Source organism: Cygnus olor, chromosome 2, assembly GCF_009769625.2.
Source record: "Cygnus olor isolate bCygOlo1 chromosome 2, bCygOlo1.pri.v2, whole genome shotgun sequence".
Lineage (NCBI taxonomy): Eukaryota > Metazoa > Chordata > Aves > Anseriformes > Anatidae > Cygnus > Cygnus olor.
The window spans coordinates 133,766,485-133,790,850 of NC_049170.1; the positions used below are offsets into that span (position 1 = coordinate 133,766,485).

General features: G+C 36.0%; 1 protein-coding gene across 2 annotated transcripts in view; it reads right to left on the minus strand.

Moving 5' to 3' along the window:
- MMP16 (matrix metallopeptidase 16) overlaps nucleotides 1–24,366 on the minus strand; it is a 200,228-nt gene that overhangs the window by 44,115 nt on the left and 131,747 nt on the right. For both annotated transcript variants that reach the window (XM_040546312.1, XM_040546313.1), the window contains exons 5-6: nucleotides 17,768–17,929; nucleotides 10,410–10,627 (exon numbers count right to left, since the gene is read on the minus strand). In XM_040546312.1, the coding sequence (XP_040402246.1) occupies nucleotides 10,410–10,627; nucleotides 17,768–17,929 (380 nt within the window). The remainder of the gene's footprint in view (nucleotides 1–10,409; nucleotides 10,628–17,767; nucleotides 17,930–24,366) is intronic.

The window sequence follows — 24,366 nt, forward strand, 5'->3', positions numbered from 1 at the left end:
AGGTTGCCCAGAGCCTCATCTAACCTGGTCTTAAATACCTCCAGGGATGGGGCATCCACAATCTCTCTGGGCAACCTGTTCCAGCACATCACCAACCTCTGAGTGAAGAACTTCCTCTTAATCTCTAACCTAAATCTCTCCTCTTTTAGTTTAAAACCATTCCTACTTGTTCTGCCATTATCTGATTGAGCAAATTTGATTGTCTTTGCTTAGTCACTCAGATACAGGGATTAAATCTTGAAGAAATTGAAGGACTTTCTAACAGTGCGTATATGATACTGTAGAATAAATATGATTACAGATAAACTGTGAATTTACAATTTAAAGCAGTAAATGACTGTGGGTGACTATAGAGCTGGACAGATATCACTAAAACGTCTGCAAAGGCACCATCATGGTAAGATTGAAAAGAAACACTGGTGCTCTGCTAGGGAGAAGGGGAAATCATTGAATTCTATTATCAAGTATATTGTTTGATCTAATAATACAGTCTGTTCTCCTCGGTGAAGATACTCTCACTGGACAGATTTGTCAGATCATTACTTCAAATTTTCCCTGTCCCATTTCAATTTATAGACTGGACAAGCAATATTATCATATTATATAGCAAAACAGTTCTTGATTTCATATGCTTAATATTACAAGCTAATGTGCTGTTTCTTGTGTTATTTTACCTAATATCTATTACTCATAGTTGGTAGTCTCCCTGTCATGTCAAAGGTACTTAACTCTGGTGAAATCTTGATTCTGCTAAGGTCAATGGACTTTTTCATATTAGTTTTAGCTGGGCCAAGAATTCACTCAGTAGGCAAGGAAGAATGCACTTCAAAAAATATTCAAGCTATGAAAAAGAAGATATAGAATTTTGATAAATGCTTATTATAAGTTTGTTATATTTTAGTAGATTTTCAAATTGCAAAAGGTTTTTCATTCATTTGTTGAAAAAACTAAGTGCGTGGATGTTGCTTAATTATTTAAGACTTCAACTGCTTAGTAGTGCAGTGTTTTGCACAGGAAACAACTAATTTAGAGGAACAAATGAGATGCGTTTCTTTTCATCTCTGTTAAACTTCTGTGTTGTTGATCCTTAACCTCTTGAATGGGCAATAAATAAAAAAAGTAAATGAATAATTAAAACACACACAAATACTTCTGGAATATAAAGCCTTAGCTGCAAATCAAGATTAAGCAAATATTTCCAAGACTAATCAATAACACTGCTTGAAAAAGCTTACATTACAAATCATTACAATTGTTTCCCAAAATCTCTACATAAATTAGTTGAAAGGCCACAATTTTGTACAACAAGAAATTTTAATTAAGTCTTGTGCTTGAAATGTTTCTCCAATTACTCCCTTTGGTTCCATTAAGATGTAGCCCCAATTAAAATGTATTGTTAATATTGTCAATATTCCAAGGTAACACTTGCTGGTGCCTCCATGTAATTTTAAATAACTCCTTGCCGTGAAATTTTGCAATTATTTTTTGTCTTTTTTATTTTATTATTTTTTTGCTATTCTATTGCATAAATATTTTTTTCATCAGTGGAACATTCAAACACTCATTCTCTGAAAATAATCAAGTTTAAAAAGATTAAATACATTTTGTACCCAAGTATTCTGTTAAGGCTTTTTGTTAAGTTTTTGCTGTAGTAACATAGCAAGTAAAAACATTTATTGGTTCATAGTTACAAGTGACTGTAACAAGTAAACATTGTAACTGTGAGAAGAAAATCAGGATTTGATCTTTCACCTTTAATTTGCACTGTTATCGTAAGACATAAATTTGCCAGATCAAAGTCTTTTATGTTTATTTATTTATCTATATTTTTGATTTTTTCTTCAATTTTTATCAGTGGCATGCAGAGTTATAATTTTCCTGTATTTCTTTCATTTGATGTTATATTAAACTTGCTCTGATCATAAGCACAATTAAATTACTGGTCATCTAGGTTTCAGAATAAACTCTTGACATATGTGGGAAAAAGAAGGGGGGACAGTTATATTCAATGGCTAACTAAAATAGCAATTTTTGTTATTCTATATATCCACAAGTAAGAACGTATAAGCATGTTATCATTTATGAATTATTTTGGGTGAAGTAAGAGAAAGCCATAATTCCATTTTTATTCGTATTGTTACAAGTACTTTCCTAAGAATATGTACAGATTTGACCCACTGTATCCTTTTACATAGAGTGGCAGAGATCTTCAGATTCCACCAACTCTATGAATATACATATATATAGGCACATACAAAAATGACTAATTCTTGGAATTTTGGCTTCCAAATAGTAAGTCTCACATTTTTTTTCCCACTATTTATTAGGTTAAAACTAAGTCAGAAATAAGAATTTGTTGACGTTCATGTTTAACTGTCTAACCTTTACAGACACATCCCATCACTACATTTTTATATGGGTTCATACAAGTATTTGAGAAATTTTGTTGAGCTCAGTTTTGCCTACCCCATTGTGAAAAATCTTTTTAATGTGATGACTCTGTGGGGTAGGAAGTGTAGGTGTAATGGTTCATCATGAGAACAGAAGGAAAGGATTAGTCTTTGAATAAAGTGTTTTAGACCAGAGCCTGACCCTTGGAGTGGAGGTTGATTTCTCCTGAAAGCTGATACAGGGAAAGGAGACAGGAGAGGATCTGTCTTGCACAGCTGGAGGTGGTGGCTCCCCACAGTCCCCTCTGTTAGTGCTTTGTGATCAGCAGCTGCATACACGTCTGCTGTGCCTGGCCCCTTCTCCTGACATGAACATAGCAGTCACAAAACAGACCCCTGATTAAATCTCACTAGATACTCCCTGTGAGAGCTGTAGCCTAAAAGAGACAATGGATCACATGCTATGGGGACATGAATTGGTAAAACAGTCAAATTTCAGTGGATTCACAGCATCACAGAATGACTGAGTTTGGAAGGGACCTATGGAGGATTCAGAGGAGTAGGAAGAAATGCTCAATCTCCTCCTTTGGAGGAGAGTGGGGAAAGCAGATGATGCAGAGACAATTTGCAAATCTATTCCTTTCTAGTCCTCACATTTCAATACCTACATAAAAACACAATAGGGCTGAGGTTGGAAGGCACCACTGAAGATCCAACCCCCTCCTTTGCTCAAAGCAGAATCAGATGAAGCCCAGGGCTGTGTCCAGTCAGGTTTTGAGGCTCCACAAAGGTTTTGAGGCTCCAGAGGATCCACAGCTTTTCTGGACAACCTGTTGCAGTGTTTGATCGGTAAGGATTTACAATGGGAAGGTACTTTCCTATGTTCAAATTGAATTTAAATTTAATTTAAACAAGTGTTTCTGTCTTATTTTTCACCCAGGGATAATAGAATTCAGAAAGATGTTAGTATGTAATTTAAGGTGATGTCTCAGCAGTATGTCATTCAAACTTGTGTTAAGGAGATAGTCAAACAGCAGGCACCATCGTGTCACTCAAAAAAATGGCTTGAGGAGAAATAATAATATGAGTTTTGCATGGGAGGGTTTATTTAGGTCAAGATGGTGTGGGCAATGACATGTTAACAACATGGTAACATCACTTGCATTGAATGAGAGGATTGTGTGGTACAACATCAAGGTGCCCACAAAGACACCAGTGTCTAAGGGCTGGCTGACCTTCAGAAAAATCTGAACTACATTTATAGCGGAACTGTTTGGCCTCAGAGGACAGACTGTATCTAATTAAAAGCAAAGCACATATGATGGACATGAGAGAAGCTCAGTGCCATCTGCTTTGCTGCTGATCAAATCCTTTTACACTATACTGTTCGCCAACGAAAACATAGCCTTCTTGGAAAAAAATAGTACTTTTCTGTCTGACAAATCTAAGGCTCTGCTGAAGATATTGAGTCACGCATCTTTCTGAAGTTATGATTTATAATAGGCCAGTACATAAATAATAGGAATTTTATTAGCCAGATATTACAGACTGTTAATCAGTTCAAGTTGCTTATGAGTTTCAATAACATATATATACATTAAACTTGCACTCTTGTAAATAAATCCCTAGTAATATATAGCTATAATTCTTTATACTTTTCTATACATGATACTCATATGTACACAAATGTACATGTAGGTTAGTAAGTGCTACTTAATAAGTGTAGCTATGACTGGGTTGTCATCTTTCAGATGTACATAAAACTGTGTCCATAACAATTTTTTCAAAGATGAGTGGGAGGATTTTTAAATGTCTTACTCTGGGAAGTTTATGACTCACATGATTACATGCTTGTCTAGATTTCCCTGCAGCTGGATGGAGTATACTACCTGCTTCCCATACAGCGATGAACAGACAGTGCATTTTAAAGTTGTGAAACATGGTAGCTAAAGTCCTTTCCTAACTTAGAAGCACACTGAAAGATTTAAATAAAGTTTGGAAAATATTTTGTCATCAGCTAGTGAAAGTACCTATATAACAAAAATACATTAACTACGACTTTTTAGCATTCCAGCACTTCCCTGCTTTTGTCCTTGACATCATACAACTTATTTTTGTGCCATGAAACATCCATCTTGTACATTTCCAATGGGCTTGGTCTATTGTGATACATTGAAGTCCCCCCTGAACTTTTGCCACTTTTCTCCTTCCTTTTCAACATAGAACCTGAGTTACATGAATTAAAGCTGTTGTCCTCCCTAATGAGTACAAAAATAGCAAATCCCATCAGGTTTATTCTTCCTATCATAAAGATACGAAAAAGAGGTAGAAAGGAATCTGCTATCTGCAGTCTTAGCTACTTCTGACCTCCTGTTCCTGGTCTTTTACAGTTGATATGTTAAGTGTTTTTCCTCTCAGATCCCAAAGTGTTTACTTCCACAGCATCCTCTTTTGAACTTTCCCAGGCTGCAATTGACAGACCAGACATCCACAGCATTATGAGACAAAAACAGCTACACAAACAGTCTAGGAGACCTTTGAAAAAATATATGCTTTCAAATTCTGTGGAGTCAAGTCTCTTATTGTGTCTATTTCTTCATCTCTACTTTTTATTAGTAGTATTTTCCCTCTGTCTCTCAGATTTTTTTTTATTACACCAACCAGTCTAATGATTAAATAGTCAATGATAAAATGCTTTAAAAATTCCTCTTTTGTTTAATACATATCAAGAAACATTTTTTTTTCTTCTTTTGTGTTTAACAGCATACTCTATATAAATACACAATTCCAAAAGGGATATTGAATGGCATCTATACAGTTATGTATGAAAGCAACTGCAGCCTAAACTAATGCCAAAGGCTAATGACAGCCTAATTAGCTTGGTTTGTTTGGCACTTCATAAATGTTTTTACAGGGGTTCTTAGCAGATGAAGAGTCAGAAAACAAATTTCTGCAAGTTGTGGAGAAATTACTATAAAATAGTAAAACGCAGCCTGTTAAGGACTTCCTGAAATTGTTTCCATATTCTACCATCTGTAACACTAACATTTCAGAAGACATTTCTCTAAGCTGTAAATGCTCTTGCCCTGGTGGACACACTTCTTTCTCTACACTTACATTACATTTCAACAAAAACCCTATTAAATGGCAATGGTTAAATCTGGTATTCTTGAAGGAGCGAGTTAACTTTTCAAACATGAGTACTAAAACCATTATGGATCATATAATATCCATAATACATTCATTTGTTTCTTAAGGAGTTAGCATTAAACAAAGCAGAAAGTACTAATGCAAGCTCTATGAGATGTTCTTCTGCGAAGCAAAATCCTGTTTCAAAAAACAAAGAAATGTGACCAGTCTCTCTAATGTGCTGATTCTGAAGGAAAATTTCAACACATGTGGTGCTTAATTTTCTAGATGTACCCAGTTCAAAAAGCTAAAGATTTTGTTAAAATCAGTATAAACTTAAAAGAAGCATAAAGGAAAAAAATAATAATCAGTAACACATATTGTTGAAACAGAGCCAGAGGTAATTTTGCTGACAAGGAACAATCAACATATAGAGTCAAACACGAGCTATACACATCTCAGAAGTTACACAACAACCAGTGTGACTCTGTCTGCATACTGATAGATAGCACATCTGAGAGACAGTAATTTCTGTGCACCATTGAACCCCTTGAAACCTTTTTTCTTTTTTTTAAATTAACTGTACAAAATATTCAGAAAGCATTAACATAAGTACCTTTATGGGTAGGACATCCAATATCATCTTCAAAACTCTCTCTCTCTCTCTTTTTTTTTTTTTTTTCTACAGAAGATTGAAAAAGCATGCTGTAAACATCTTCACTAATGGATCTTATCTGGTGACCTTAGAAAATGGGGATCCTTTTCATTGAGGACCCTAGAGGTACTTCCAGGAGACTTTAAGAAGAAAACAGGATTGTCAAATATAACATACTACTATACACAGTGGCTGAGAAGTTTTTCCGTTAAAAGCAGGCAGACCAACAGTGTCATACCACTTCGCACAACTTTTCCAGAAAAGGAGGACCAATTTGTTTTTTCTCCATTTTTCAGCATTTTCTACGTCCCTGGAGAGTCCTAACTAAACAGAGGGAGAAAATAGCTGGAGAAAATACTGGAAATGAGAGTGACAGCTAATACTAATTGCATTCAGAATATATGCAGAAGCTAACAGTAACCTCAAGATAAAAACTTGGCACTCATGAATTTTGGCATAGAAAGTCTTGTCCTGATGGTTGCTTATACCAGTTCAAGCACATTTTAAATAATAACAGTAATTTTAAAACTACATTCAGTTAAGACAAACTTCATACATTTTCAAATATCATTTGATGAAAACTGAAGCCAATACTTAAAATAAACTATTTCCTTCTTTTTTTTAATTATTTTTTTTAGCATACTATGTCTCCATGCCATATAGCTAGCATTGGCATTTTAAGGGCACCTAATTTAATGAATTTAATGAAAGGAAAAATTCTTTTGGGAACAATACATTTATATAGCAGTAATCCATATATATTTGTTGAAAAACATTTTTTTTCCATAAAATCCAGTAATTTCTGCCAAAACAGTTCACCTGAAAAATTCTAATTTTATTTGCTGATCTTTGGGGAATCTTTAACAGGTTGATTGCTTTACTTCTGTATTTACCAGTCATGTTACATTGAGAACAATTCTTCTTTATTTCATTTCTTAAACCACACAAATTTTATCGAGTGTTGCTAGAACTGCTATTTTGTCAAATTGATGGAAAACAGTAAAAGAAGGATAAGCGTAGATTCCATTTTCCTTTTAAGTTTACTGTTATTCAGTTTAACTCTGGTTCTAGCCATTTGAGAATACCGGATATTCTTAAAACCACAAACAAAGCTCATCTATTTGACGGAACGCAGCAATTGCCTCTAATATTCTGATACACTTAAGTATACCTAATAGCTAAACAGCCAACAGAAAGCAATCTTCTTGAAATTAATATTGTTTGTCATCTACTATGAAAATCCACAGTGTATCTCAAACTCAAACTGCTATCTTTTGTGCTTCAGTTTTATGTTTAAATTAGAATTTAATTATTCAAAAGGGCTTGCATTCTTCAACTCTGTGGCTAACCTCCTATGCAATTTCAAGGATTATTTAAACAAATTGAGCACCTGATCTTGAAACTGGCCCATGAGATAAAAATATTAGCTATTTTCATTTTGAAATCGGTACACAGCACACATGCTATTCAGAAGGCAGTAAAATTTGCCACTACACAGTCATCACAGACCTGTGAATAAAGAGAAAGAAAGCAAAGGATATCATTTGATTAGCCTCCAACTTGATTAATTTTAACTCATCTTGGAACTATCCAGCAATAATTCTTCCAATGAAGGTCATAATTCTTCTTTAATTGTTTCCACCTGGTACAGTACTGTCACCAATTCCCTCTTTTCTCCACCTCTCTGTATCTGGTTCTCAGCCTGTTGCTCATGCCTTCCCAGGCTTTCTTTGTACTAGCATTAAGGAGCAGGAGTCAGGCGGTTGCCTTTTTCAGTTGTGTCAGACAACAGAACCCCCAGCTTCATTTCCTTCACTGGTGGATGCTCTCCTTGAATTCATTCCTTATTTCAGTTTATACCTTTTGAGAATGAATTCTTGCCCTGCTCCTGCTACAGTCTGATGTGCTAAGCTTTCACTTGTAACCTGCCCTCACTGATATTCTGCAAAGGAAAGTAGAAAAATAACAACCCCTGACTTTCTGACTTTTCTAATTCCTTCTCCCCTTTCCTGATTCTTTCATGCTCCTCCCCATGCACACACACATGAGAGAGAGAGAGAATCACAACCAGGTAATGAGACTGTCTTAGTAGACAAAAATCATTAACAAATTAATTTCTGAATTAGAATGATCAGAATGGCCTAATAACCCAAGGATTCAATGACACACAGACTACAAAAACAGGATTTGTATACTTAACTAAATCCCATTGTTTAGCATGCTAACCCAAGTTATCTCTTGTCATGCTGCCAGGTACTCTGAAGAGAAAATGAGAACTGTGGGACCCTTAAAGAAATTCATCCAGGCAAATGTCATCTTTTTCTTGCCTTCCAACATCTTGCTTTTAAGATTGAAGCAACTGAATTTTGTAATTCTAAACTCTAGACATAAAACCTGTAAACACTCTGTTACTGGTTGTTTTCTCTGATAATATTTGACCATGTTTCTTCATTAGAGTGTGGACATCAGGAATAAAATTTTAGTTTTAGAACATAAACGCATGCTAGAAAGTATATAAGCTATATAGTAAATATGTAGCGATATATGTAGTGTTAAGGCAATAAGCAGCAAACAACTTTCCAAGAAAACACAGTTTTTCTTTTCAATCAGAATAGTAAAGAGTGATCAGTAATGGTGGTCAATCTATTTATCCAGGAACACTGACTTGGCTAGACAGGAAATTTTGTATTAGTGGGATAGCATTTCACTATTTATCGATTTATGTCTAAAATAAATGAGAGAATGTTTTATTGCTCTTGAGGTGGATGATATGAGATTGAAGTAGATATTTTAATATCCTGTTTAATGTCAAGTTAGAAAATTAGATTCTTCCTTAACCTTTGAGTTTTAGTCATAAAAAGACTGATAGTTCAAGACCTCCCAGAGTTTGAAGGTGTACCATCTATTCAAATGAAAAGGGCTGACAGCCCCAGAGATGACAAAATACTTAGCTGTTCCTGGGAAAAAAATATTTTTTTGCTCATTGGGTTATGAAGTTTTTCATCAATAATTGGTTACTCATCAATAATTGGGATGAATTAATGTAAAGCTATTGGTAAATACTTTTTCTAAGTTATGCTACAGAACTTGAAAGTCTGAGTAGTACTGCTAAAGAGATTTATCTGGAGCAATACAGTACATAAAAAGAAAACATGTTAAGGGGGAAATGGTCCCACCAGAAAGAACAAAAAGAAAGAACCAAAAAACAAAACAAACCAAACAAACAAAAAAAACCATTGAATTGGGAGCTTCATGCTTTAGGACAAATTCATGTGTACTTGTGATATTGCTGAAGGAAAAAGTACTATCCATTCATGTGAAAGACCCTAGCTATGATGTTGAATCATGTCATATATTTACAAAACAAAGATCCCACGCTTCCTATTGCTGAAGCACATTTGACACAGCAATAGTTCAAAATAATAGATTATCCTCTTTCATGTTTCCAGAACACAGCAATACCTGTCAGCAAATTGTCTTAAGATTTAAGACACTGAATAATAAAGATTTTGTAATTATTTTTCAACATTCAATGCCTTCTGGAAACTGTACTTCCTATGATAGTCTTGATGTCCATGAGCCTTAGCAAAGTCCTTCTATCAAAAGACTGCCTTTCAGATTAGTTTGATTAATTCAGTTTGTCACATATACCACATTTATCAGCTTAGAGCAAGATGACTGGAAATAACAGCAACCCATTTGCAATAAGATTTTTGTATTTTTGTGACAAAGACCTTTACTTAGATGTGGGTTTAATGCAACCACAACACAATGACACACATCCATTGTAAATGACAGATCTAATAATAAAGTTAAAATTATAGCTCTGGGCAAAAAAAAAATAAAAAAAATAAAAAAAAATAAGACGCACGGTATCTAGTATATGTCTGAATGTAGCTGTATTCCCAGCAAAGTCATTCTTACTAGCTCCTACTCATGAGCTGATTTATGCTTTTTTTTATCTCTCCATAACCTGCAGCATTTATTTACCCTTGCATTTTGAGGCATTACAGTTTCTGCTGACATGGGTATTTTCCCCAAATAGAACATTACAGCAGTCCCTTGCTAGATATTTAAGCTATGTGTATGTTTATTTTTTAATTTCTTTCTTGAACTTTCTAACTGTGAGAGGGCTGGGAAAGTGGAGTCAGGATGAATGAGAGTTTGCTTAAAAAAAAAATAATAATAGAAATGTAGACATTTGATGTAACATTGAAAAATTCACAACCTCCTACCTTGAAAACAAACATTTCCCGGCGAAGAATAGCCAGAGTGTTGAAGTTCCCATCACAGATGTTAGGTTTGGCCCCAGGATAGGAAGGTTTGTCACCAGTGGGTGGCCGGGGAGGTTTAGGTTGTCTGTCATTCTTCCGCGGGTCTGCTGGAGGGATCGAACGATGTGGGGGCACTGTTGGCAGAGGTCTTGTTGGTGGTGGGATCCTGTCAGGTGGACCTTTAAAAACAGTAGCAAGGGATAATTTACATGGCTATCAGTGACATTTCAAGAAGAAATACAAAGAAACCCTGCTGCAAGCAGTGCAAATCCTACAGCGGGTGGAAAATGGAAAAAGTGACCTAATCAGCCTTTCTCATGTTGCTAAAGGGTATAATGAAGGAATACCACAGAACCAAGGCACTAATGAAGAAAATAATTATTTTTCACTATTCAGGATCTTTCTTCTATATTGGAACAACAATCCAATAAAACCTTCAAGAGATTTATTCATCACATATACTTTACCAAGTGAATAAGAACTGTTCAGAAAGAATCATTGTCTCTTGAATAAAATAAAGGGAATAAACAAACAAAACTTTTCCTAATAAGACTATCACCAGTCAATGGGTTTACAAACAAAACTTTTCCTAATAAGACTATCACCAGTCAATGGGTTTACAAATCATCTTTTTAACTTCCACCTATCAATTTGCATATGCATATGTATGAAATATGTGATAATTTCTATTGACCCAATTTTTAGGCAAAGTACTATCTTATTCAGAACATGTTCCCAGCTTTCCACACTTCCCTTTGCTATGTATAGATGGTCTTAAAACTGGACTTCAAATCCTATGCAACCACATAAAAAAAAAAAAAAAAAGATAATTTCATTTTTCTTCAAAATTCTGAAATTAATTGTTTATGTTTTATATTTAATTTTTATTTTTTGGTGAGTTTAACAAAGATAGATACTTGGTAATTAGAAGAATTTCTGAGGATAAATGTATTGAAAAGGAATAACTAAAACTCTGTATAATGTTTTAAACAAATTTTTATTCTTGTAGATACATTTTCTGTCATAATATACAGGGTTTGATGAAAGGTAAAATAACTATCCCCCCCATAAGTTCTCTATCTGAAAGTCCAATGGCCTTCCTAGAGAGATGCTTTTCATGTATATAAATATATATATATTTCTTTCCGGATATGCAAGGATGGGATCAGGAAAGGCAAAGCACAGATGGAACTGAACTTGGCAAGGGATGCAAAGAATAACAAGAAGGGATTCTGTAGGTACATTGGTCAGAAAAGAAATGCCAAGGAGAGTTTATCTCCTCTGGTAAATGAGAAGGGAGAACTGGCAACAACAGACATGGAGAAAGCTACTCAGCAACTTCTTTGGCTCAGCCTTCATTGTCAGTCAGGATTTCCACATCTCTCAAGTGGTATCCCTTCCTATGGCAGGGGGTTGGAGTTAGATGATCTTTAAGGTCCCTTCCAACCTGAGACATTCTATGATTTTATGATTCTAATTCTCTGAATCTCTGGGCAGGATCTGGGGGAGCAAAGTCCCTCCCACTGTAAGCGAAGAAGAGGTTCAAGACCACCTGATGAAACTGATGAAACAAGTCTGTAGGACCCAATGTCATATATTCCAGGGTCCTGAGGGAGCTGTCTGATGTAGCTGCCAAGCCTCTCTCCATCACATTTGAAAAGTCCTGTTAGTAGGGCAAAGTCCCTGGTGACTGGGAAAAGGGAAACATCGCTCCCATTTTTAAAAAGGGCAGAAATGAAGACCAGGGGAACTACAGACTGATGAGCCCCACCTCTGTGCCTGGGAGGATCATGGAACAGATCCTCCTGGAAGCAATGTCAAGTTACATACAAGACAAGGCAGTGATCTGAGACAGTCAGCACAGCTTCACCAAGGACAAATTGTGCCTGACCTGTCTGGTGACCTTCAATGATGGAGTGACTGCATCAGTCAACAAGAGAAGACCAACCCATGTCATCTACCTGGGCTTCTGGGGCTTTTGACATGATTCCATACGACATCCTTGTCTCTAAATTGGAGAAATATGGATTTGAAGGTTGGAGTATTCGGTAGATAAGGAATTGGCCAGATGGCTACAGCTAGAGAGTTATAGTTAATGGCTCTATGTCCAGGTAATGAGTGGTTTCCCTCAGGAATCTGTCTTGGGACTGGTGCTGTTTAATATCTTTATCAATGACGTAGACAGGGGAATAGACATAGACACTGGTACCCTCAGCAAGGGCCCACAGCATAAGAAAGATGTGGACCTGTTAGAGTGGGTCCAGAGGATGACCACAAAGACGACTAGAGGGCTGGAGCACCTCTCCTATGAAAAAAGCTGGGGGTGTTCAGCCTGGAAAAGAGAAGGCTCCAAGGAGATGTCATTGTGGCCTTTCAGTAGTTAAAGAGGGCTTATACAAAAGATGGAGAGTGACTTTTTACACAAGCAGATAGTGATAGAAAAAAGCGAAACATTTTTAAACTAAAAGGGGGGAGATTTAGATTAGATATAAGGAAGAAATCCTTCAATATGAGGGACTGGCACAGGTTGCCCAGAGGAGCTGTGGATGCCCCATCCCTGGAAGTGTTCAAGGCCAGGTTGTATGCGGCCCTGGGCAACATGATCTAGTGGGTGGTATCCCTGCCAATGTCAGGGGGGTTAGAATCATATGATCTTTAAAGTCCCTTCCAACTCAAGGTTGGAATCAAGGTATGATTCTATGATAATCCTAATGGCAATCCATTTACTTGCAATGGATGCATTGAATATGTCTTTCCCTTTCTAAACATACTAGTACATTTACTTATATTTTCCATGTACAACAATATTGGAAGTTTCAGTTGGATCAGTAATATTTCTGGAAACAAATGAAAATTTAAATTTGGATCATCTCTCCAAATTATTAAATACAAAATCAATTTTGACTTTAAAAAACTAACATATTTTGCATGAGCAACTTCAGAAAGACATTTTAATAGTAAGACAACCTTAAAACTTCATAAATGCCATTTGAATTTCTGATACTTGTTCAAAATAAGCATACTTTTTAAAGAAAAATATAGACTATGTAAGGAAATGGTAAACTCCCCAAATGGTTGTCATACAATTTAATAGGGCATTTATTTCATTCACAGTTTTAAGGTTTGTGACAATTATAATTTACAGTTAATAATGGTGTTTTGAGGAATACTGCAGACCAAAGCAATTATTTTAATAGGCGTGACATTTTTATTGAGGCGTATGATTCCCGATCACCTCTTGATTTTAAAGGAGGAAAGGAATCAGTTTGCAGTAGCTCATGTTGGAATGATTTTAACCCCAAACCAAAGTTTTCATATGTCATTTGCTGGTGATGTCAGATATTACTTCCCAGGGGTAACACATTTCTCCTAATGTATAGCCCACAGCTGTTAGAGCTTAGAGGTTAGTTTTTGGCAAAGTATTGTTGTCTAGACCTCAAGTCTAGACTACCAACTTATGAGGTCATGAGAAACAACCTTCCTTCTAGCTAATCACACAGGGAAAAAAAAAAAAAAAAAAAAAAAGCTTGGTAAGCTAATCATTTTGAAATTGCTTTATGAAAATATATATCAGTGCTTACTAATATAATATTTTTAAAAAGCTTGTTAATATAAAATATATCATAATGGCAGCAGAGTTCTAATTAGCAGTATGGTAATTCTACACCAATATAGATGTCATTTGTAGTAGTAATGATATGCAAGGAATGGCCCTGATAATATTCAATTTAACCCTGATAGTTAAACCTCTAAACTGAAAATAACTGTGAATATAAAATTAAATCTAATACAAAATTAATTGGGGAATATTAACCAAGGGAGTTCTAAATTATACTACTGGATACATGGCATTAACATAGAAATAGCACGAATTTTTTGCTGTAGGAAAGAAATATATATATATATGTAATAAACAAAACAAACAAACAAAACAGCTATAGAATCAAAGTCTTTAAAACCAGGAATGAAATTATAGCTTTAGAAATGTAAGGAAAAATAATGTGGGAGTTAGTCTTAGATTCAGCCTATAAGCAGAATAATGTTATTGTTTTCATAGAATCATTTAGTTTGGAAAAGGTCTCTAAGATCAACTAGTCCAACCTTTAACATAGCACTGCCAAGCCCACCATTAAACCCTGTCACTAAGCTCTACATCTACACCTTTTTTGAAGACCTCCAGGGATGGTAACTCAAGTAGTTCCCCAGGCAGCCTGTTCCAATACTTCATAACCTTTTCAGTGAAGAAATTTTTCCTAATATACAATTTAAACCTCCCCTGGCACAACTTAATGCCATTTCCTCTTATCTTATCACTTAGAGCTTGGGAGAAGAGACTGATCCCCACCTCACTATAGCCTCCTTTAAGGTAACTGTGGGGTGCAATAAGGTCTCCCCGGAGTGTCCTTTTGTCTAAGCTAAATAACCCCAGCTCCCTCAGCTGCTCCTCATAAGACTTGTTCTTTAGACCCTTCACCAGCTTCATAGCCCTTCTTTGGTCATGCTCCAGCACCTCGATGTCCATCTTGTAGTGAGGGGCCCAAAACTGAACACAATATTCAAGGTGTGGCCACACCAGAGCTGAGTACAGGGGGACAATCACTTCCCTAGACCTGCTGCCCACCCAGTTTCTGATATAAGCAAGGATGCTGTCGGCCTTCTTGGCCACCTGAGCATGCTTCTGGCTCATACTCAGATGGCTGTTGACCAATACCCCCAGGTCCATTTTCACCAGGCAGCTTTCCAGCCACTTTTCCCCCAGCCTGTATTGTTGCATGGGATTGTTGTGCCCCAAGTTCAGGACCCGACACTTAGCCTTGTTGAACTTCATAGAGTTGACCTCGGCCCATCAGTCCATCCTATCCAGATCCCTCCACAGAATCTTCCTACCCTCAAGCAGATCAACACTTACACCTAACTTGGTGTTATCTGCAAACTTACTGAGGGCGAACTCAATCCCCTTGTCAAGATCATTGGTAAAGATATCGAACAGAAGTGGCCCAGGTACTGAACCCTGGGGACCAGCACTAGTGACCGGCCTCCAGCTGGATTTAACTCCATTCATCACAACCCTGAGCTCAGCCACCCAGCCAGCTTTTAACTACACAAAGTGTACACCTATCCAAGCTGTGAGCAGCCAGGCTCAGAAGAATGCTGGGAAACAGTGTCAAAAGCCTTACAGAAGTCTAGGTAGACTACATCCACAGCCTTTCCCTCATCCACTGAGTCCATCACCTTGTCGTAGAAGGAGATCAGGTTTGTCAAATAGGACCTGCCCTTCATAAACCCATGCTGACTGGACTTGATTGCCTGGTTGCCCTGTAGGTGCTGTGTGATGGCATTCAGAATAATCTGCTCCATGAGTTTCCCCAGCACCAAGGTCAGACTGACAGGCCTGTAGTTTTCTGGATCCTCCTTCTGGCCCTTCTTGTAAATGGGCATCACATTTGCTAGCCGCCAGTCCCCTGATAGCCAGGACTCTTGATAAATGATGGAAAGCAGCTTGGCAAGCACTCCCACCAAGTCCTTCAGTACCCATGGGTGGATCCCATTCGGCCCCATAGACTTGCATACATCTAAGTTGTTTAGCAGGTCACTAAAAATTTCCTCATGGATTATGAAGGATTCATTTTGCTCACCATCCTTATCTGCCAGCTCAGGGAACTGGGTACCTGGAGAACAACTGGTCTTGCTGCTAAAGGATGAGACAAAGAAGGCATTAAGTACCTCAGCCTTTACCTCATCTCTTGTCACTATATTTCCCCCATATCCAATAAAGAATGGAGATTCTCCTTAGTCCTTCTTTTATTGTTTATGTATTTATAAAAGCATTTTAATTGTCTTTAACAGCAGTAGCCAGACTGAGCTCAAGTTGAGCTTTGGCCCTTCTAATTTTCTCCCTGCACAGCCTCATGGCATCATTATAGTCCTCCTGAGTGGCCCGCCCCTTCTTCCAAAGGTCATAAACCCTCTTTTTCCTCCTGAGTTCCAGCAATAGCTCTCTGTTCAGCCAGGCTGGTCTTCTTCCACCCTGACTTGTCTTTTGGCATGTGGGGACTTTTAAGATTTCATTCTTGAAGAGTGTCCAGCCTTCCTGGACTCCTTTGCCCTTCAGGACTGTCTCCCAAGGGACTCCCCCAACCAGTCTCCTTAGCAGGCCGAAGTCTGCTCTCCAGAAGTCCAGGGTGGTAGTTCTGCTAACTCCCTCCTTACTTTTCTAAGAATCAGAAAGTCTATTAATTCATGATCTCTATGCCCAAGATGGCCTGCAACCTTCACATCACTCACAGGTCCCTCTCTGGTAACAAGCAAAAGATCCAGAGGGGTGCTGTCCTTAGCTGGCTCACTCACCAGCTGTGTCAGGAAGTTATCTTCCACATACTGTAGAAACTTGCTAGACAGTTTCCTCTCCACTTTGTTGTATTTCCAGCAGACATCTGGTAAGATGAAGTCTCCCACGAGAACAAGGGCTAGCGTTTGTGAGAGTTCTCCCAACTGCCACGTATAGAATATTTTGTCTTCCACTTCAGCCTGGTTGGGTGGTTTATAGTAGAATCCCACCATGACATCTGCCTCATTGACCCTCCCCTTTATTCTTACCTATAAACACTCAAATCTGTCATCACCATTGTTCAGCTCTAGAAAATCAAAATACTCTCTAACATACAGGGCTATGTTTTGTTTTCTTTTTAGATTTTCAGTTACCTTGCATTCTCAAATACATACAGAATTTACCTTCACTAGATGTATCTCCTATTTCCAGCCACAAAAAAATAAACCATATTTTAAAAAGTGGGTCTTTTTTTCCCCTGTGTAGCTTGAAGTCTTGGACTCATAATCACATTTTTTTGAGATCAATTAGCTATATTTATCACAAAAAAAGGGTTTTCAGGGACCACGAAATTGATCTACCCAGGAAACTGTTTAGTATTATAACTGATAAACTGATAACTGAGAAGCAATCAATTCATACAATTATATTAACTTCGAGTACTGTGGAAATAAGCTCATTATGGTTAAAGCCTGCATGTCTTAATATTTTAATAGATTGGGATCCCTTTGCAGATATTTTCTATATGGCCTTTTAAAACATTTAAGATTACCATTCCAACTGAGTGCAAATTTGAATGCAAGTTGTGAATAGTGAGAAAACAAGTAAAAGAGCTTCATCAGAATTTTTGGCATTATCACAAGAAGGCCTTTGGGATAACAAGTGGCAGAGCCTACCCCAACAAATAATTTTTAGAGAGGTGATGTGGACAGGAGGTTGTCAAACACATTCTTAAGTGAAAACATTGTTTCCTAATTAAAATATGACATACCATATATCTTCTGAATGCCCTGTAAATCATCATTAGGTAGTTTGAAGTTATCAGTTTCCATATACTGGTAAAATGGAGCCATGATTGCTGTGGGATCATTAGAATGCTCCAAGCCCAGAGCATGTCCCAGTTCATGCACAGCAACTAGAAACAGATCATTTCCTGTGGAGAAAAGAAGGGAAAAAAAAAAAAAAGAACTTTGAAACAATAAGCATAGTAACAGAAATAACACAAGTGGAGGACTCTTCATTTGAAAGACATTTTCATTGAATTTGAATTTTACTAGTTAATATGTAACAATGAAACATTAAGCTAATGCAGTAGCAAAGGTGACTTTCTTTCCTTTTTTTCTTTTTTTCTAAAAGAGGCAACCAATCATATTATAACCATATGATACTCATATGGATACCATAAGAGTGTTTATCTTTTTAAGTTGATGCACATGGTTAATACAGGGTTCAAGTGTCATATCTGGCATCTAGGCTTGTGTGTAATTTTAGACATCTGGTTTATGCTTTAGTTAGGCTAAGTAAAAATGCTTGCACCAAGACATAGTTCCAAAAGGAAAATCTCTCTGATTTGTGTGGTTAACTTCACAGACTGAGGACTACCTATTTAGGACAAACCCTACAGGGAACTTAGTCATCCAAGTGCTAGCAATCAGGCCCCTGCTGATTATTTGTACATGTTGTCCATTTCTGAATCACCATAACTGAAATTCTAATGAGGGAAATATGGGTGTCTTGCTATCTCATTCTCAAAATAGGATTCCCTTATTTATTTAATTGTATAATCACTATATATTTTCAAATTCTTAAGTATTAGAACTTTTTTGATTTATGTAGATCTAAACAATAAAATGTCAGACTCATATTATAGACTGATTTCACACTTTTGTTTTTCCCTTCCAAAAATCCACATTTCATTTTTATTACAGGGTATTGGAAACAATTAGAAATGTTACCAGTAGAATTATGGCACTCTGTGAAGCAAACACAAATCAAAGTCAGTAAACTATTTCTATAAAACTTTCAGAGCTCGACCTTTAGGGTGTTCATTTTGCTTATTTTTACTCATCTACGACTGCACGAGTTCAGCATATCTTTCTATAAGTCTTTTGTACAGATTCTGTCTGTAGTCAACCTGTTATATAATGAGACTTCGGAAAAAATGTTTGACATCAGAAAGATTCTGGTCACTTGGAGAGGATTCACGTCCAGTATATTGCTCAGTTTCACCACATGGGAATGGGAGGAATCATTCCTCAAACATGTGTTCCTGTCACACACAAAAATTATTCTAGGTTACCAGCTTATGATGAACATATAACTTTTAGAAAGTTGAACATAAGCGAAAGGGGTCCCACCTAAAGTAGGTATCTGCTTGTTGAAATACCAGTATAAATGGTGAAAAAGTAAAACTGAAATGTAAAGTCTATACTGTGGTCCAGTAGACAGATATATATTGAGACGCAAAAATGTTCAACATTAACTTTCATTCTATATTCTGTAAATCCTTTGGAGGTAGACAGTAATATTCCACTGCTGGCGCTGGGATTATAAGTACTTTTATAATATAATAATAATATTAAACATTGGATTTAGAACAAAAAAAAAGAAAAGAAAAACATATATATTTACAGAACTTTGAGCACATAGTTGAGAGTGTTTCAATTTTTCAAGTATTTCCTCTTGCTGACACAAGAAATAAACTTTCTCCCAAGTACCTATGAAAGGGGAAACACTTGGCAGTAGACGTCTTCATGATGTATGGAACCATGCTGATGTTTGTAAAATAAATGTTTGATTGAAAGCATGGAAACATTCATAGTTAAAACTCTGTTTAGTTGACAGAGTCTTTTCATGTCCTTCTTGTTTTTAATCCAGAAATAGGAAAGCTAAATGCTTGTGCTCCTTTATTCAGTATAACTGTGCAGAAAAATCACCTTTCAAAAATTAATGTGACATAATATGCATTTAGAAATGAGAAAAAGTTTATCCTATCATTTATAATTAAGTGGTTTTCAGATGAAATATCTTCTTGACTATATGTATATATATTTGGATGCAGTTCTTTACATAGCAAGGCAGATTCTCTGTGCACTGTTGTAACAGGTTTGAGGAGCTTGACTGTCCCTGTCAGTAATGCTTTTGATATCTGAATTTGCCCTTCTATATCCAGTCAAAACTGATCTTGACGGTATCTCATATGAATAATCCACAATATCTGTGGCTAACCTCAGCATTTTAAGTGATGCACAGGAGCAACTCTGTAAATGTTTTCATTCTGCACTCAAAATGGAATAATTAATATCCTTTAAAAAATGATAGTTTAAGATGAAAAGACATGAAACAAGATATTACTGTGCTATAGCTATTGTATTGTGACAAGGCTCACAATTCTTTTCTGCATTTTATGAAAGTTAGAGTTTCAACACAGGTTTATTAGAATGAATTATTTCTTTGTGCAGCACTAGATTGTATGTGTAAAATGGAACTTCCTCTTGTTCATCAGACCTTGTGAAAGGCAAATTTGTCTCCTAGACCTGGGCTCCTACCATCATAATTAAGAATATTAACCAGTCTAAGTCTTTGTATCAATAATTGAACTAGCAACCTGCATACAGTATTTATTGAACCATTTTCATACAGTTTTACATTAATAATATTTGAATTTTTAATAATATAAATAATGACACTATGACTAGGCTGGTCAGTATCAATAGATTAAAGAGTGTTTTACATGTGGTACTCAACATCTACTGTTTGAAGTGAGAGGGCCGGGAGGTGAACTTGTAACCATTTCTAAAATTACGCAAAACTACAGTTAATAAAATAGTCTTGGAAGAGTCTACTGCTTCTCTCTAATTGTGCCAGTTATACAACGCCTGAAGAATCAATACATCCTTTGGTTCTCAGTCACCACTGAGTATTTATAAAGATCTCCAGGAATTCTTATATCTTCTTCCATGTTGACTTTGAGACTGCATAAATTACACATATGAAGTGAATATACATAGTAAATAAGTAAAACATCTACTGGCATGTGTTCCTTCCAGGATCACAGACAATGTGCATATGGCAGAGCACTTCTACTACTACTTCTAAGTGATAGTGGGTCTATGTTAAAGAACAGTTATTATGCAAGGGGTGTTCGTTTGTCTCTCTATGTATTTTGGGTGGGGTCATATGTGAAAAATAATAAATATTCAGTATATGCTTGGCCCCTCTAGGCCTAGTAAAAGCCTAAGCCCAAAAGGGAAAAAGGCAAAAGGACTCCGTAATTTCTACCTCCTGCAATGCAACTGGTAGATATCAAGGTAGCTATTAAATGTGGTAAACCAGAGACAGAACTGCCCTTGGAGAAAACAGGTAAAGGGGAAGGGAGAAGGTCACAGGAAAAAGCTGGGAGAATAACATTCTTGCCTGGGGTGACAGAGTGATTTAACACAGAACATATTTTCTACTTATAGTCAAATAGCTCCATTTTTCATAACTATTTCCATCAAGAGTCATGATTGTCTCCAGGGCATCCTGAGTTTAAACTGACCCAAATAACTTAGTGCAGTTGAAACTGAGGTTTAAACCAGTTCAGAATGTGTTGCGTGAGATCACTGCAGGTAAGACTTACTACTGTCATAGTTTTCATCCTTTTTCTTTTGCATATGATTAGATCTCTCTAATTCAGCAACAATTACTCAGTCCCTCTTTGCTTTTGGGAGAAAACTTGCCTTGAGCATCACAATGTTACAATCACTAGCTACTGAGAGTGCAGAAGGATAATCCTAAAAGTTCTCGTTCTTTCTCTCCAGACTGCGCAGAAGTGTATTTGAGTCTGCAAGGTTGATCACAGGACAACTTCAGTTCCTTGGCCAGTGGTCAGAGAAAGATGGAGTATACAGGCAAGTGAACATTAGTACCAGCTCCAGACAGCTTTGTTATCATACTTACACTGGATATCATCTTTTAAATATTTTCAGTCCTCACCATTGAAGGAGAGAGTCCCAAATGATTCTGTATATCCATATACATTATGCACGTAGAAATATATATTTCAGTCTACTTGGCAAAATGAAGCACCATCTCAAAAACTTTAAAAAGTCATGAGTAAAAGAATTAAACTACATACAACTATGATGGCTTTTAAACTAAAAGTTGCCACTTCAGGATGTACAGCGGTGAATATTCATTGTGATAGTCTCAGTTACATCTTGTTATATTTATCTATAGGGTAGTAGAGGAGTATTGCAAAATATATTTCACAAGTCCAAAATCTGTGCATCCCTGGTATTCTGTTATTAACGTAGAAATTCAGAATAGGTAGGATATAAGATCAAACAGATTGTGATTGTTTTTCTCATTTTATCTCAGGTTTAATTTCACATTGGAAAAAAAAATAAAAATAATAATAATAAAAAGTACTGTGTGTAAGGAACTAAGACAAAATGATTATTTTTATACTGACACTTTCTCTGAGGCCATAAACTATTTTAGGCACTAAATCTCCCTGACTTTACAATCACTGCCCAAACTTCAGAATATAAATATGTATTAATATATCAAATATTCAACAGCCAACACTGTGGAGCACAGCCTATGGAGAAACCTCTGTAGCTAATATATACACTATTTTTCATGTCTACAGAGAAACAAAACTAATATGTTTGTCCACAGCAAGCTATTAAGAAACACTAGTACTGGAGACATTATTTCCTGCTTTAAATGGTATGTGAGCTTAATTTAGAAAAGTAATACCCTAATGGCTTAGCAACTGTTAGATTTGTCACTTGGCCATCTTTTTGACTTAGCACTAAATGACACCCCAAGGCATGTCACTTGGTTCTTCTCCTTGGCACATGATAGTAACTGCTACAATACATCATGAGCTCAAAAGTTATCCATCTTTCAAATGCCAAGTGACCTAAATTTTGAAGACTTCCATATCCAGAGAACAACAAAATGAAGCTAGAAGATGAATTTCAAATGTGAAACAAACTGGAACACTACGAAACTATTTTATATACAGACCATTTTTTTTCTCAAATCTTATTTTGCTTCATTTTTTCCTGTGACACAGAATATTTCAGATTAAACACATATGAATCTGAAATGTAAATCTGTACAAGAAAGACTTCCATTTCATATCTATTATCAAAAAAACAGTACTCCAGAGGCAACTTTATAGTTCATCAGAGAATATTACACATGTGCTGCCCATGAACTTGTCTGATGTATTTACAATTTGCTTTTTTGTTATTTGGTTCATTTATACCATTGAATCACCAGACCAAAGCTGCTAATCCAAACTTGCTGAAATGCTGCAAAATTTAGAATAAGATTCTTACTGCATGTAGCATACAGAAAAATGGAAGTTGTATATCTATGTTATTATTATTTCCAGACAGGACAGAATTTTGAATGCAATATTTCAACAGTAGTGATAAAAGAAGACTTTTTCTCTCTGTAACCGTATTGCAATACAGCAGAATTGAGCATATACATGTATGTTCTTACATAAACACAACATATGCATGCTATATATGAGTATAAATGGTCCTAGATATAAATCATAGGCATGCTCTTACACAAATAAAAGTGCCACATTTCCTAGCCTAGGAAATCATATACTGTTGCTTGATGTTATCTCAAACTTTTATCAATCGCTGAAAATTGTTAGCTTTATGGTTATTTGGGGAAGAATTTTCCAAGAAAAGGGAGAGATGGTGCCATAGCTTTGACAAAAGAAGAATAAAAAGTTTTTTTGTTTGTTTGTTTTTTCTGGTTTTAAATTAAAAAAAAAAAAAAAAAGCATTATACAGAGTATATCCATTTTCTGTATGAACTTGGTTTACCTATTTTGTATACATAGTGTATTTTGAACAATTAAATACTAAATCCCATTTAGTCATTTTTTCACTGTGACAAAAAAGAATGACACAAAAATGTATTTCATTTACTCTGTCATTATATATAAGCTAATACGTATACTGCAATATTTGCAGATTGTTTTGCTGATATGTGTATATATATTTGGAAACAGTAGGGAGACACAAGCAGTTTATTATATATATAAAGTATGTACACTCTGTATGTCATTTAGTATACCTACACCCACATGTGTGTACTTCTTTAAAAAATACTCTATTTTAAACTGACCAGCAGATTAGTGTGAAATTTAAACTAGCTTGCTTGAAATTTGACAAGGGAATATTCAGCAGGACTGTCTTAGGGCTGTCTTAGGGTGACTCAGTGATCATTGCTGAAATTCATTAACGACATGTGAGTTTAGAAGAGTGTATGTCTTTTCAGGCAGTGTTCTACTGGTTCTGCATATTCTAGGCATAATTTAGAAGAAGTCAAGGGCCTGATAAAAAAACATCTTTGAATGGAGCCCACATTCTTTTATAAAACATATCAGCCTCTGCTTTAAAAGGGGAGGACGTGCAGAAGGTAAGACTTTTTGCTTTACCACATATATTTATTATCATTTATACAAACATTTAGTAAATAGCTTGAAATGGGTATAATTAATTACTTCAGATATTCTTAATTTTCTTTCTAAAACATGATGTAAGGATCTTTCCACTTTTTTTTTTTTCT